Genomic DNA, 14,857 nt, shown 5'->3' with positions numbered 1-14,857 from the left:
TGAATCTTTGTGGATGGAGTTAAGAAACTGCAAGGTTTTTAAAAAATGGGAATCATATTTAGGCTTCCAAATAGTAGCCATCATGTGGGGTTGAGATTGCAAACAGAGCTGGAAAGGATATGTAATAAAGGCAATGTCACATTTGTAATGAGGGATTTCAATATGCAAGGGGGTTGGGAAGATTAGGTTGGTGTCAGATCGCAAGAAAGGGAATTTGAATGCCTGCAAGACAGATTTGTAGAGCAGCTGGTGCTTGAGCCTACTCTGTGAAAGGCCATGTTAGATTGGGTGTTGTGTAATAATCCAAATTTTATTAGGGAGCTTAGGGTGAAGAAACCCTTAAGAATCATTGATTATAATATGATTGAATTTGTACTGCAATTTGAGAGGGAGAAGCACAAGTCAAATGTATCAGTATCACAATGGAATAAAGAGAATTACAGAAGCATGAGAGAGGGGCTTGCCCAGATGGATTGGAGGGGGTACTGATGGGATGTTGGCAGAGCAGAAGTGGCTGATTTTCTGGGAATAGTTCATAAGACGCAGGATAGATATGTTGCAGAGAAGTTGTTCTCATGTGGGAACCGTGGATGACAAGGAAAGTTAAGGACTGCATCATAAACCGAGGAAAGGGCATGTAATGTAGCAAAAATAAGTTTTAAGTTGGCTGATTGAGAAGTTTTTAAAATCCAACAAAAGGCAACTAAAAAAGCCATAAGAAGGGAGAAGATAAAATATGAGGGCAAACTAGCTGATAATATAAAACAGGATACCAAATGATATTTTCAGTTATATAAAAAAAGTTGAGAGTTGAAATTAGACCACCAGAAAATGATGCTCGTGAGGTAGTAATGGAGAATGGAGAAAGGGTAGATGAACTTTATAAAGACTTTGCATCAGTGTTCACTGTGGAAGACATTAACAGTGTGCCAGAGGTCTGTGACGGTCAGGGAGCAGGAGTGAGTGCTGTTGCTATTACAAAGGAAAAAGTGCTAGGCAAACTCAAAAGATCTTGAGGTGGATAAGTCACCTGGACCAAATGGACTACATTCCAGAGTTCTGAATGAGGTTGCTGAAGATATAACGGATGTATTGGTTGTGAGCATTCAAGAATAACTTGATTCTGGAATCGTTCTGGAGGACTGGAAAATTGCAAATGCCTCTCCACCCTTTGAGACGGGAAGAAGGCAAAAGAAAGGAAGTTATAGGCCAGTTAGCCTAACCTCAATGGTTGGGGAAGTGTTGGAGTTCTTTGTTAAGGATGAGATTTCAGGGTACTTGGATACTAATGATAAAATAAGTCAGTCAGTATAGTTTCTGTAAAGGGGAATCTTGCCTGACTAACCTGTTAGAGTTCTTTGAGGAAGTAGCAACCAGGGTGGACAAAGGAGAGGCAGTGGATGTCATTTACTTCGATTTTCAGGAGGCCTTTGATAAGGCGCAACACACGAGGCTGCTTAACAAGATAAAATCTTATGACTTAACAGGGAAGATACTGGCATAGATAGAGAAATGGCTGACAGATAGAAGTCAATGAGTGGGAATAACGGGGAACTTTTCTGGTGCCTGCCAGTGACCATTGGGGTTCCTCGGGTCAGTATTAGCGCTGCGATTTTTCACATTCTTTGTCAGTAATTTAGATAATGGAATTGATGGCTTTGTGGCAAAGTTGGCAGATGATACAAAGACAGGTGGAGTGGTAGATAGTGCTGAGGAGCAATGTGTTTGCAGCAGCACAAATTGGAAGAATGAGCAAAAAAGTAGCAGATGCAATACAGTGTTGGAAAATGTATGATAATGCATTTTGGTAAAAGGAACAATAACTAACACTTGTACATCCTCTGAATCACTATTCAGCACTTTGCATCTCTGTTTGTCAATAGATCAAGCCTCTAGAAGCTTGCCCAGTCACTTGATCGCTACGCCACTACATCCCAATGTGATGCCTCGCTCTGTGGATCTGTAATTAGTGATATTGCCATCTGGAAATGAATAGGTTTGGACTAAAATCTAGTAAATTAAAAAAAAAAAATCCTTCTGGAAAAAGCACTCAAGGTTCAATAGTTTGTCTCCCAGTTACTTTGAATATCAATTAAAATCTGCTGCTTTTTTTCTGATGCTGGAGTACTCTACTAGTATTGAGGTTGCTTTGTTATAATCTTCTTTGTTCACCTCAGAACGGTAACGTGGAGTGTGACTGGAAAGGTGACAGCTGCACAGAACTGGAGTGTGAACAGCCTCTGCGTCATGTCATTGGCACGTGCTGTCCTATATGTCCAGATCGTAAGTACCATCCTGACTTGAAACATGTATGAACTGGCTTTGAAAATTGTCATCTTCTCTAATGGAAATTAGTGGAATTTGAGAACTTGCATAGATCAGGTTACATAGACCACAAGTCTGTTTATATTTTACTTGATAATTAATTTTCAGATCTTGAGATGGGATGTGATTTGAGATTCTAAGTGGAATCAGACACAAAAATGCTGAGTATTGAAATTGTTGGATAAAGCATTAGATATTGAGAGGTCCCTTGTTGCTCTTCCTGATGGTGAGGTTCCAGCAAAATGCTGTTGAGTATTTGTTATTTTTTGCTAATGAAATTTTTCAGAGGGTTACTTGACACAGGCAAGGGTATCTCTGGGGAAATTCTGAGCCTGGATCAAAACTAAGATGTGGAATACTTATTAATTCATTAGTTCTCTGTACCATCCTAAGGAAAGGAAAGGATTCAATAATTCAAGAGTGAGTAAGGTACTTCAAGAGCAGAAATCATTGGGTAGAATCATTTTAATGGGCTGAATGAACTTCATTTGGTGTTATTCTATTTATAAAACATAGGTCATAGGACAGTACAGCACAGTATTGGCGCTTGAGCCTGAGATATTGCGTGGACCTATATGAACTACTCGACCATCAATCTAATTCTTTCCTCCTGCACAGTTCATAACACTCTGTTTTCCTTACATTTGCATACCTATCAAAGAATATTTTAAGGGTTCCTGTCGCATTAGGCTCTACCACCAGACTGGAGAGTGTATTCCAGACACCCAAAACTCTGTCTAAAAAATAGCAATGTCTGACATCTCCCCTATACTTTCTTTAAAATCAATAAATTCCAAGACCTTGACCTCAATACTTCCTTGAACAATTGCATCCTCAATTTCTTCACTTGCAGATCCCACTTGGTTTGGCCACAACATCCCCTCCACAATTTCCATCAGCAGAGGTTAACTACAGGGCTGTGTGCTTAGCCCCCTGCTCTACTCTCTTTATTCTTATGGCTGTGAGGCTAAGCACAGGTCCAATGCCATGTTTAAGTTTGTTGATGACACTGCTGTTGTAGGTTGAATCAAAGGTGATAATGAATCAGCATGTAGGAGGAAGATTGGAAATCTGGTCAAGTGGTGCCACAACAAATCTCTTGCTCAATGTCACCAAGGAGCTGATTGTTGACTTCAGGAGGAGGAAGCCAGAGATCCATAAGCCAGTTCTTCTCGAGGGATCAGAGGTGGAGAGGGTCAGCAACTTTAAATTCCTCAGTGTTATCATTTCAGAAGACCTACCCTAGGCCTGACATGTAAGTGCAATTATGAAAAAACCACAGCAACGCCTTTACTTACCAAAGAGTTTGCGAGGATTCAGCATGACATCTATAATTTTGAGTAACTTCTGTAGATGTGTTGGCTAGGGTATATTGACTGGCTGCATAACAGGAAAACACCTATGGCCTTGAATGTAAAATCCTGCAAAAAAGTTGTGACTATGGCCCTGTCCATCACAGATAAGGCCCTCCCCACCATTGAGCACATCTACGTGGAGCATTGTCGCTAGAAAACGGCATCCATCATCAGAGTCACCACCACCCAGGTCATGCATTCTTCTCATTGCTGCCATCAGGTAGAAGGTACAGGAGCCTCAGGACTCACATCACCAGGTTAAGGAACAGTTACTACTGCTCAACCATCAGACTCCTGAACCAGAGAGAATAACTTCACTTGCCCCATCACTGAACTGTTCCCACAACCTATGGACTCACTTTCAAGCACTTTTCATCTCATGGTCTTGATATTTATTGCTTATTCATTTATTATTCTTATTATTATTTTCTTCTATTTCACCCTGTTGGTAAGGTATTTTATTGATTCCATTATGGTTATTGGATTAATTGTATATGTCTGCAAGGAAATGAATTTCAGCGTTGTATATGGTGACATATACGTACCTTGATAATAAATTTACTTTGAACTTAAATGAATAACCTCTGATTTTGGCTATTGCCACCCTGGAAGAAAGGTGCTGGATGCCTCTCATAATTGTGACACCACAGTGGCGTGGCAGTTAGCAGAATGCTATTACAGCTCGGACTGTAGGAGTTTGGAGATCAATCCAGGCATCCTCTGTAAAGAGTTTGTATGTCATCCCTGTGATATGCATTGTTTTCTCCAGGTGCTCTGGTTTCTTCACACAGTCTGGAGACATACTGGTTAGTAGGTTAATTGGTCTTTGTGAATTGTCCTGTGGTTAGGTTACAGTTAATGCAGAGGTTGCTGGGTCGTGCGGTTCAAAGGGACTATTCCACAATGTATATCTGAATAAAGAATCTTTCACCCCTACAGTAAGTTGGCTCTCCTGATCCTTCACTCCAAAGAAGAAGGCCTTACTGCACTCAACCTTTCCTCATGAGGCGTGTTCTTTAATCCAGGCAGCACCTTGATAAATTTCCTTTGCACCCTTTTTAAAGCCTCCACATCCTTTCTGTAATAAGGTGACCAGTACTGAACACAATACTCCCAAGAGTTGTCTAACCAGAGTTTTTAAGAACTTCAACATTACCTTGAACTCAGTCTCCTATCAGATGAAGGCCAGCACACTTTACACCACCCTATCAGCAACGAGTGGTCTGGGGACATGGATACTGATATCTCTGTTCCTCCACACTGCTTGCCTAAACCTTTAACCTTTTTACAAATCCTTTCATTAATCTTGTGATTCATCTTCAAGTTTGACCTTCCAAAGTGCATCATCTCACACTTTTCTGCATTGAACTGCATCTGCCACTTCTCCACCCAACTCTGTATCCTGTCTATAACTCATTGAAACCTACAACAAGCTTTCACACTCTCCACAATACCTCCAACATTCATCATCTGTACTCTTACTAACCCACTCTCCACTTCCTCATCCAAATTCATAGACAGCAGGGCACCAAGACCATATCCCTGCAGAACACAACTGGTCACTGACCTCCAGGTAGAATATGGCCCATTACTACCCCCTCGACCTTCTGTGAACAGGAGAATTCCGAATCCACACGGCCAAGTTTTCAGGGATCCCATGCCACCATGTCAATAACAGTAGATTAATTCTTGGCCTGGAATTACTAACTAAATTTTCCTTTTGCTTTTCCAGAATCCATGGCTTCACCTCCCACTGAGAGTTCGGGCTTACATCCTCCGATCACAGGCAATACTCTCCCTGAGATGCCAGCACCAACACAATTCTATCATAGCCCTCAGAGAGCAAAAGCTCAACAACCGACCTCAGACACAAAAGCTGAGTTGATCTCCTTGTCTCTCTTAAGCAGTGCAATGCCTAAAAAGTACAATCTGAATCAAATTTTACCTTGGAGCATCAAGAGACGGCTCAGACAGGAACTAAATACTTCATCTAAGAGTCAAAGAATTATCACAACCAAGCAACCAATGGCTAAGAAAATGGGCATTATTTCAGATGGTGCCCCCTGGGGGATCTCCATTCTTCCTCCATCAGAAACATTCAAAACCACTTCAATGGCTTCTGAGAAAATTAAAGATGAGATGGTCCAGGAAAACTTGAGTAAGTACTTGAGCAAAGCACAATGGTTCCGTGGCAAGCAGTGAATGGTCAACAAGAGCATGAGTGACCTTACACAAGTGCAGTAGGCAGAATGGAGTTGGAGGTGACTGCAGAGTTGTATTGCCTTTTACATTCTTTCCGTTAAATTATGGGTAGAAGTCCATCCTGGTCTAACATTGTGTGTTGAAGCAGCATTGTAAAAAACAAACACAAGGCCCAAACCTTACTGGGAATCATCGTTTCAATGGGTCCTTTGAGAGAAATTTGCCTTTGAGCTACCGGAAGGTTATGGGAATGAGAACTACGCTACTGGGAAGGTATTAAATGCTCAGTCTGTTATACTCTGTGTTTGGAGGAAATTAAGAGCGCACATGCTCTTAATATAATATTATATGCTCTTAATACAATATATCATCCATATTTCCAATAATATATTTTTGAACAGCTGATAGAAACATGGTATTGGTGATTTCATTTTGTACCCCTGGACACCGTAAGCAAACAGGACTTTCTTTTTACAAAAGCCCTGCTCTGAGCATCCACGCAGCTTTAACAAAATGCCTACCACCAAGTCTCAGGACTACATTGTATTTGTCACGTAGGACCACAAGAGAATCTAGAAGTGATAGATTGTTTTTCAAATGTCATAACTACAATTGCCTTGAAGTTACAGAAATCGGTAAAGTGTTCACTGATATGTGAAATATGTGATGCTTCAGAGATGAAGCTGATGTGTGAATGACTGTGTTCTTTAGGGGTACAGACGCTCTCTGAGACTGTAATATTTATATTCTTTCTCAGAATCATATTTGCACTATTGCCCATCCTTTACATGCCATATCCTCTGCATTTTGTCTTTGAATAATGCCAAACACATCAAACCATGTTCTCCTTGGTAATCTTGTCTTTGGTATCTGTCTATCTGAAAACATATTGTGCTAGACTGTCCTTTCAATTTTAATGATCGAATTTACTGTAATTTGTGTTTGTCTTAGATTGTCTAGATGAAGATGGGCTTGTGTTCAGCCACGGGCAGACTGTTCCCAGAGAAGATCCTTGTATTATATGCCTGTGTGTGGTTAGTAACATGGTTAAAAATACATTTTGGAATTTGCATCCTTTAAAAGTAATTTAGTGTGCCTTCAGTTTGAACTGGAGGGATGAATTTCTTTTAAATAACAATGATAAATCAGTTGTTAGTTAATGTATGTCACTGTCAACCACACTGATGGATACAATATGCTGTTCTCTTACAGTGGTGCAACCCAGAGAGTCACTGCTTCACAGCACCAGGCTTCTGGGTTCAACTTTGATCTCAAGTGCTGTCTGTCTTGAGCGGATATGTTCTCTCTGTCTGCTCTGGTTTCCTCCCATATCCAAATGACGTGGGTTTGTAGATTAATTGGCCACCGTTAATTCCCCTTAATGCATGGGTGAATGGAAGAATCTGAGGGAGTTGATGAGAAAAAAGGGGATAACACCGGATTAGTGTGAATATACAGTTGGTGACTGGCAAACACTTGTGCCATAGGGCTTGTTTCTATGCTCCATCTCTCTCTGGCCGTAGCTTTATGAAAATATTGTTCGCTTTTTCAAGGAATTTGATTTTCCATTGTTTAATCTGGACTGACATGGATGCCGACAGCAATAGAGCCTGCCATATTTTTTATCAAAACCAATTATGATGTGTTACATAAAAGATCAGTGATTTTTGTCTATAGCTAATCGTGATTCTTCAGCTAATCACTGCCAGAAACACGACAGGCTAACTTGTGGACTGCCTTGTATGCTCACAAAACAACAGTATGTAGATTTCAGCCATTTTTACTGGTTCCAAAACACTTTGGGATAGCTTAAAGTTATGATGAAGCAGATTGTATGCTTTTCAATGTTTCTGAGCTTTCTCGCAGTAGTATCCATCCATTTCTCCACTGGCTGTGAAGACTTTTCTTGACCAGCAGGAAACAGCTGTCAACAATTCATCTCCCAAAAGTGTATTTATATCTGGAAATCAAAATAGATCAAAATGAGAAAAGCAGAGAATGATATCCCAACAGGTTTCAGGAAAGTCAAAATTCCATGTTATGTACACAATATTGACTATTGCAACAGAGTATAGGCCAATGATTTGTTTTAAAGGATTGTTCAGGGCACGGTGATAAATTCAGTCTCACAAGCTACTTGACCTGAGGGAGTGTACAATATAGCACAGGATTCTGAGCAGTGTTCTTAAGCATCTAACAGTATCTTCCAGGCCAACATTGTTGCATATATCTGACTGTTGCCGGAGTGCATTTCCCACCTGTGATACCTTAAACAACAATCAATTCTACCCACTTCAGCCCAAACAGCAACTGTGGATGGGTTGTCTGTTTGTGATTGTAAAGCTTAGTTGGGTCCTCCCTAAGGACTCCACACAGATTGACCAGTAAAGCACATTCCATATGGCATCTCTAAGACTGACATGCTGCTCACTCGAAAAAGAAACCGGCAATAAGTATCAGAAAACCTAAACTTCATTAAACAATATGTGACTGAGGGTAAGATCTTGAATAAAATCTGCCACATGCGCACTGCTTCAAACAATTGAATAACTTCTTCCTAATACACTATGGCCCAAGGCTTTTATCCAGCACCTGAGAATCACTTTCCCTATTATATTTCTGGATAAGATTGATTTCTGTTCAACCCACAGAATTGGGGGTGCGGGTTGGGTTAGGCCTTTATAAACATCGTCTATGTATCCTGTATGACAAACAGTTTTCATAACCATTTTGCATTAAAATGAACTTCGATAGTTTTTGTTACTATTGTGTTTTATTGCATTAAAATGTGTTTAATTCATGCTTAATTTGGGATTTTCTTGTGAATGTTGCTTATATGATGTTATGTAACTGTGGTGGTACTGCAAGTAGGTTTATCGTCACCCTTGTGCATAAAAACATAGAAATCTACAGCACGTTACAAGCCCTTCGGCCCACGATGTTGTGCTGACCACGTAACCTACTTTAGAGACTGCCCAGAATTTCCCTACTGCAAAGACATCTATTTTTCTAAGCTCCATGTAGCTATCTAAGAGTCTCTTAAAAGACCCTATTGTATATATACATGTATACTTGTGCATATGACCAGAAGCTTAACTTTGATATCTCTGAATTAGATTTCTTACCCCACACTAACAATCAATTCTGTTGTGGAGCATTTCTCAATTTTTCTTTTTTTGTAATTTATTTTTTTATTGAAGTTCATCATCAAACAAACATTTCCATAAGATGTATTTCAGACATTGTACATATATATCATATAATCATATATGTCACAAATGTCCACAAAGTATTTATCTGAGGTAGACACTTATAGAAAAGAGCAGAAAGAAAAAACAAGCAAAAGGAAAAAACTATGTACAAGTAGGGAGTGATCTTTTTTTTTACAACATATTCAGTGATTTGTGAGAATAAAATCAGGCCTTTGAGGCATTATGTAGTTAAACCATTTTTCCCAGTATGAATCAAAGTATTCTAGCTTATGATCAACAGATGTTGTTATCTTCTCCATTTTGTAAATGTCCATTGTAATTTCCATCCATGTATTTAAAGTTGGGCTCTCCTGTGATAACCATTTCCTAGTAAGAGTCTTTTTACCAGCCACCAACAGTATATTCTTTAAATATTTATCTCTTTTCAACCATTCTTGAGGTATATATCCAAAATATATGGTCTTCCTCTCTAAGGGTATTTCATATTTAAAGATGTCTTGTAGGGCATTGTGTATCCCCCTCCAATAGTTTTTGATAACAGGGCAGTGCCAAAAAATATGATAATGATTTGCATTTTGATTTCTACAATTTCTCCAGCAAACAGGGAGGTTACTATCATAATGGGATTTCTGAGAGGGTGTAATAAAGTATCTTATCAAGTTTTTCCATCCAAACCCCCTCCATTTCTGTGAACTGGTACACTTCCATTGATACCTCCATATTATTGTCCATTCTTCCTCAGATAGAATTATCCCTCCTTCCTTCTCCCATTTTGTTTTTCACACAAACATCACTGTCCACTCTAACAATGTGATCTTACTGGCTAGTAAACATGGCAAATAGAACATATTCTGAAATGGGAATCGTTGCTACAGATAGGGCTAAATGGGGATTTTTTAAAATTAATTGCACATAGAACTGTGTCCGATCTATTCAGTGATTAGTGTGCTGAAGGAGAACTTCAATTAACTCTCTGCACTCTGACGCAGGGTTTTTTCAGTTTGCATTAGCTGAGGGCTGGACTTTGAGAATGATGCTAAATTGGACTCTGAGCCTGCAAAAGTCCATAAAGACCGAGATACTTTGCCTGCCTTCCTGCTCGTCATAAGTTTTTGTTAGTGCAGAAGGTGGTTGTTTGGGAACAAATAACTCAGTATATGTTGGAGATTAAAGCTGGATAACTTGTGTTCAGTGCCATCTGGCACAACTGGTTGATTTCCATAAAGACTAAGCTCTGAAGGAATGTCCCAAACATTTCAAAAATGTGATAGAATTTGAATGTTGAAGTGAGAGCCATAACAAAACTTTAATTAGTGAAAGACTGAAAAGAGAAGATGGACACGAAAGGAAATTTGGGAATGGAGTGCCAGAGCTTACAGAGAAGACCATGAAAGGCACTTGGTCAACATCAAGGGAGGTAGACAGCCTGTCAGAGGAGACTTCTGACAGCAGTATATTTGTAGGACAGATCAAGGTGGCTGACAATTGGAGGGGAAACCTAAAAGATATTTAAAAATTGGAAATCAGTGTAGATCACAAAGATGATTGAGGTAACTTTGAAAGAGTAGAGGTATGTGGAAAACTTAGGTGAAAAACTTAATAAAAGATCAGTGGAACACTTGAATGAGGAGCTGAAGGACTGCAAGCTGACAGTTTCAACTGGAGTTGAAATGAAGTAAGTAATGAACAAGGTGACTAAAGGAAATGGAAGAGAGAAAGGAACCTAGTTACTGGAAATAAAATGTATGAGGAACTGGTGAAACCGCAGGGAAAGATCGTGTGTTTCTAATGTTACAGTCCCACCTAAAGGCAGCAAGCGGACTCTGCAGCAAAACTCTTTTGCATTGTGATGGGGATTATGACGGATGACTAACTGTTCTATACTTTGGGCTCTAAATTGAACACGACAAAAATGTTTATCATTTCAACTATTACTGTATTTTTTTATTTACAGAAAGGCACAATTTTTTGCAAGTCACAGAAGGGACAATGTCCACACTTGCTGTGCGACTTAATGCAGCAGAAAACTCCCGATAACCAATGTTGCCCAGTTTGTGTTGATTTAGGCTGGTGTGTGCACCAGGATCAAGTACATGAGGTGAGTTGGGTGACCTTTCCCAAGGAACTTGGAAAAAATGACTTTCCAACCTACTCCTATAATCAGTGTGATTCAGAGTCAGCAACTTCCACCCGCAGTTCACATCAGAAATGGCAGCAGTGATGACTGTTGCCCCATGACGAAAGTGGGCAAGTTTCTTGCTGAGCAGTCTCTCCTTGAAAAATATGAACATAGAGATAAGACATTCAGTCCTTTTAACCAGTTTTACTATTGACTTAGATCGCCCCTGATTCGTCAGCTAGTCAAATTAGAATCCGAATCATGTTAATATCACTGGCATGTGTCAGAAAATTTGTTGACTTGTAGCAGCAGTACAATGCAATACATAATCGAGAAAAAATTGAATTACTGTATGTGTATGTGTAATATGTTAAAATAAATAAGGAGTGCAAAAATAGAAATAAAAAAAAAGTAGTGAAGTAGTGTTCATGGGTTCAATGTACATTCAGAAATTGGATGGCAGAGGGGGGAAAAGCTGTTCCTGGTTTGTTAAGTGTGCGCCTCCTCCCCGATGGTAGCAATGAGAGCAAGGCATGAAATGGATGCTGCCTTTTTGAGGCATGACTCCTTGAAGGTATCCTGGATGCGGGGAGACTAGTGCTCATGATGGAGCTGACTAGGTTTACAACTCTCTCCTGCTTACTTCATCCTATTCAGTAGCCCCCACCCCCTGACTGCAGATGGTGACACAGTCAATCAGTATGCTCTCCACGGTACATCTGTAGAATTTTTTAAAGATCTCATTCTCTCCTAGAAACATAGATTAGAGAACAGTAGACCTCATGAACAGGTCCTTTGGCCCCAGATGTCTATGCCAAAAATGATGCCAAACTAAACTAAATCCCTTCTTCCTGCACATGGTCCATATCCCTATATTTCCTTTATATTCAATTGTCTATCTAAAAGCCTCTTAAGTGTTACTATTCTGTTTACTTCCACCACCACCCCTGGCGGAGTATTCCAGGCACCTTTTACTCTGCTTATATATTAAAAAAAAACTTCCTCCTCTCACCTTAAATTCATGTCTTGCAGCATTTGGCATTTCTACCCTTGGAAAAATCAATTTTGACTCCCTACCCTACCCTATCCTCTTGTAATTTCATAGACATCCATCAGTCTCCCCTTCACTTTCAAGTCTCTGGAGAAAATTATTCAAGCTTGTCCAAGCTCTTCCTGTAGCTCATATTCTCTAGTCCAGGCAGCAACCTGGAAAACTTCTTTCTGCACACTTTCCAAAGCTTCCAAAAGAATCAGATGACCAGAATTACCATGTCCTGGATCCTTGCTGTAGTGAGAAAATATTACATACCGGTACTTGCTTCTCTTCGTTTCAATGCCACCTCCTCCCTTGTTGTAGGATTTTGAAGCTAACCAGGAGCACACATTGATTTGTCTCTTTAATTGCCCAGCTGCCTCATAGCAGATCAGGGTTTCTGGTTGAGTTTGAGTGACAATTTCCAGAATGCTATCTCTGGGAGGAACCATCATGGGAAATTAATGGAAATGTGGCAGCTCATTGTTTTCAATGGAACAAAATCTGCAAATTGATTCAGTTCTTTTTGCCAACAGTCAGATGAGCTAATCCACCACAAAGCTTGTGGAAAAAGATTTCCTCACACTTACAATAAGGGATTCTCTATTCTTGGGACAGCATTGGAATCAGAATCAGGTTTATTATCACAGACTTGCAGTGTGTCATCTAATTTATTATTTTCCACTGGCAGTACAGAGATTAAAAATTACAATAAGAAATAAATAAGGATTGCAAAAAAGAGAACAAAATAGGTAAGGTATCAATAGGATTTGCAACAATGAAAGGATAGCTTAACAATTTTACTCCAGATCAAGTAGGGAAAGTTGGTGCCGACCTTCTGTCATCCCACACACACGTGGCCCTATTATTCCATATTACTAGTACAGAATGAAGTATTTTTATGCAGTTTAGAACCATAGTTTGCTGTAGTGCAGCAATAACTAAAGCTCTCTGCACTGTCTGATTATTCCCCATTTATCAATGGTACAAATCTGAATAAGGTAAGTTCTCTGTACTATTCTCCTACTTCTATCAGACTCTTGAATGGGCCTCTTGTACAAACACATGGATTCTTGGGCTCAAAATCTAGCATGTTGTGATCTTGCATCTTATCATTTACCTGCACTGCATTTTTCAGTATATTTTAAAAATTATTCTGTATTGTTATTGTTTTACCTTTACTCTGGTTCGGTATACCTTTTAATGATTTGATCTGTATGAGCAGTATGCAAAACAAGCTTTTCCCAGTATCTTGGTAGATGTGACAATAATATACCAACACCAATTAAGGAACATATCAATGATCAGCAACACAGGCTAAGTAAATGTAAAGATTTCCATAGCACCCATCATGTATTTCCCCATTGCCTACACATTAGACACCAAAGTGCATCATAAATACATCTTCATCAGTTATATAAAATGTAAAATATTGGAAGTTATGTTAACTTTAAGTAATTAACATTGCTAGAAATACTCATCAGATCAGGCGAGATCAGACCAGGAGAAACAGTATTTGTTAATAATTTTTCATGAAATAAAAAGTTAGAAGTTGTGGGCAATGGAGAGGGATGAGGGCTAACAAAGAGTTCTGATATAGGGTGGGTACTGGGAAAGATAGAATGGCTTAAGTGGTTGTTGTTCCAGATGAAAGTGGGTGGTGATGTCTGATGTTTGTGAGAGATATAAATGAGGAGATGAAGCACCCAAAACAAGGAGAGAAAAGCAGTGGAAATGTGAGATACAATGCTAGAATTACTTATTCTTTAAAATGGCTGAAATCATTGCTGAGCCCTGCAGGCTGTAGGAGAGGTGAGATCATCTAGAAGATGAGAAACTTCCCAACAAACTTATTGGATGCTTCAGTACAGTAGGCCAAAGAAAGCAGTCAGAGTGGGAGTGGAAAGGAAACTTGATGCACTATCAATAACTCCTAAAGACTGGAAGTAGAGTAAATACTGAAAGGCTTTTATTAGCAGTAAAACGGAGCATGTCCATGCTGGATGACTGTGGGAGGAGCAGAGACACAATCACCTTTATCCAGGGATCTGTGGGAGGAGCCACAGGAGCAGTCAGCAGAGGGGCGTATCCAGACAGATATACATGGTTTACCACATTCACCCCTCCTTTTTAAAAAGAGAGTTCCACGGGGTGAAGTGACTGACAATACGTAAGACAAGTATATTTACAAGTTAAGTCTATCAGATGGTTGAGTCCGTCACTGCGGTCTACGTAGCACCAGTGGTGATTGCACCGGTGATGGTGGTCGTGCTGGCTCTGGCCTGACTGGAGGTGCCAGCCCGTTAGGCATCAGTAATCCCTCATGCGTGTGCGTGGCGCCTGGTATGGGAGTGTCGTGAGGAGTCTGTGTAGGGCTTGGTGTGTGCAATGTCTCATGGGTATATATATCAGTGGGTACGGGGTTCATGGTCACCATTGAGTGTTCAGGGTAGGGGTCTGGTGCTCCTGCGGGCGCCAGGTCGCGAATGGAGACCATGTCCTCCCACCCATCAGGTAAGACCACGTAGGCATACTGGGGGTTCGCATAAAGTAGGTGAACCCTCTCGACCATCGGGGAGTATTTATCGCTCCTCGCATGTGTCCAGAGCAG

At 40.0% G+C, this 14,857-nt stretch overlaps 1 protein-coding gene across 1 annotated transcript in view; it reads left to right on the top strand.

The window, feature by feature from the left end:
- The window catches only part of LOC132397542 (kielin/chordin-like protein), a gene marked incomplete at its 5' end in the record, with an annotated part of 349,645 nt that overhangs the window by 309,217 nt on the left and 25,571 nt on the right, over positions 1-14,857 (top strand). Inside the window, 4 exons of the mRNA XM_059976368.1 lie at positions 2,178-2,283; positions 5,413-5,838; positions 6,834-6,916; positions 11,049-11,192. Coding sequence (XP_059832351.1) covers positions 2,178-2,283; positions 5,413-5,838; positions 6,834-6,916; positions 11,049-11,192 — 759 coding nt within the window. The remainder of the gene's footprint in view (positions 1-2,177; positions 2,284-5,412; positions 5,839-6,833; positions 6,917-11,048; positions 11,193-14,857) is intronic.

Source organism: Hypanus sabinus, chromosome 7 (genome assembly GCF_030144855.1).
Source record: "Hypanus sabinus isolate sHypSab1 chromosome 7, sHypSab1.hap1, whole genome shotgun sequence".
Lineage (NCBI taxonomy): Eukaryota > Metazoa > Chordata > Chondrichthyes > Myliobatiformes > Dasyatidae > Hypanus > Hypanus sabinus.
The sequence above is the reverse complement of the archived record's forward strand: the minus strand, read 5'-3'. Positions and strand labels throughout refer to the sequence as shown.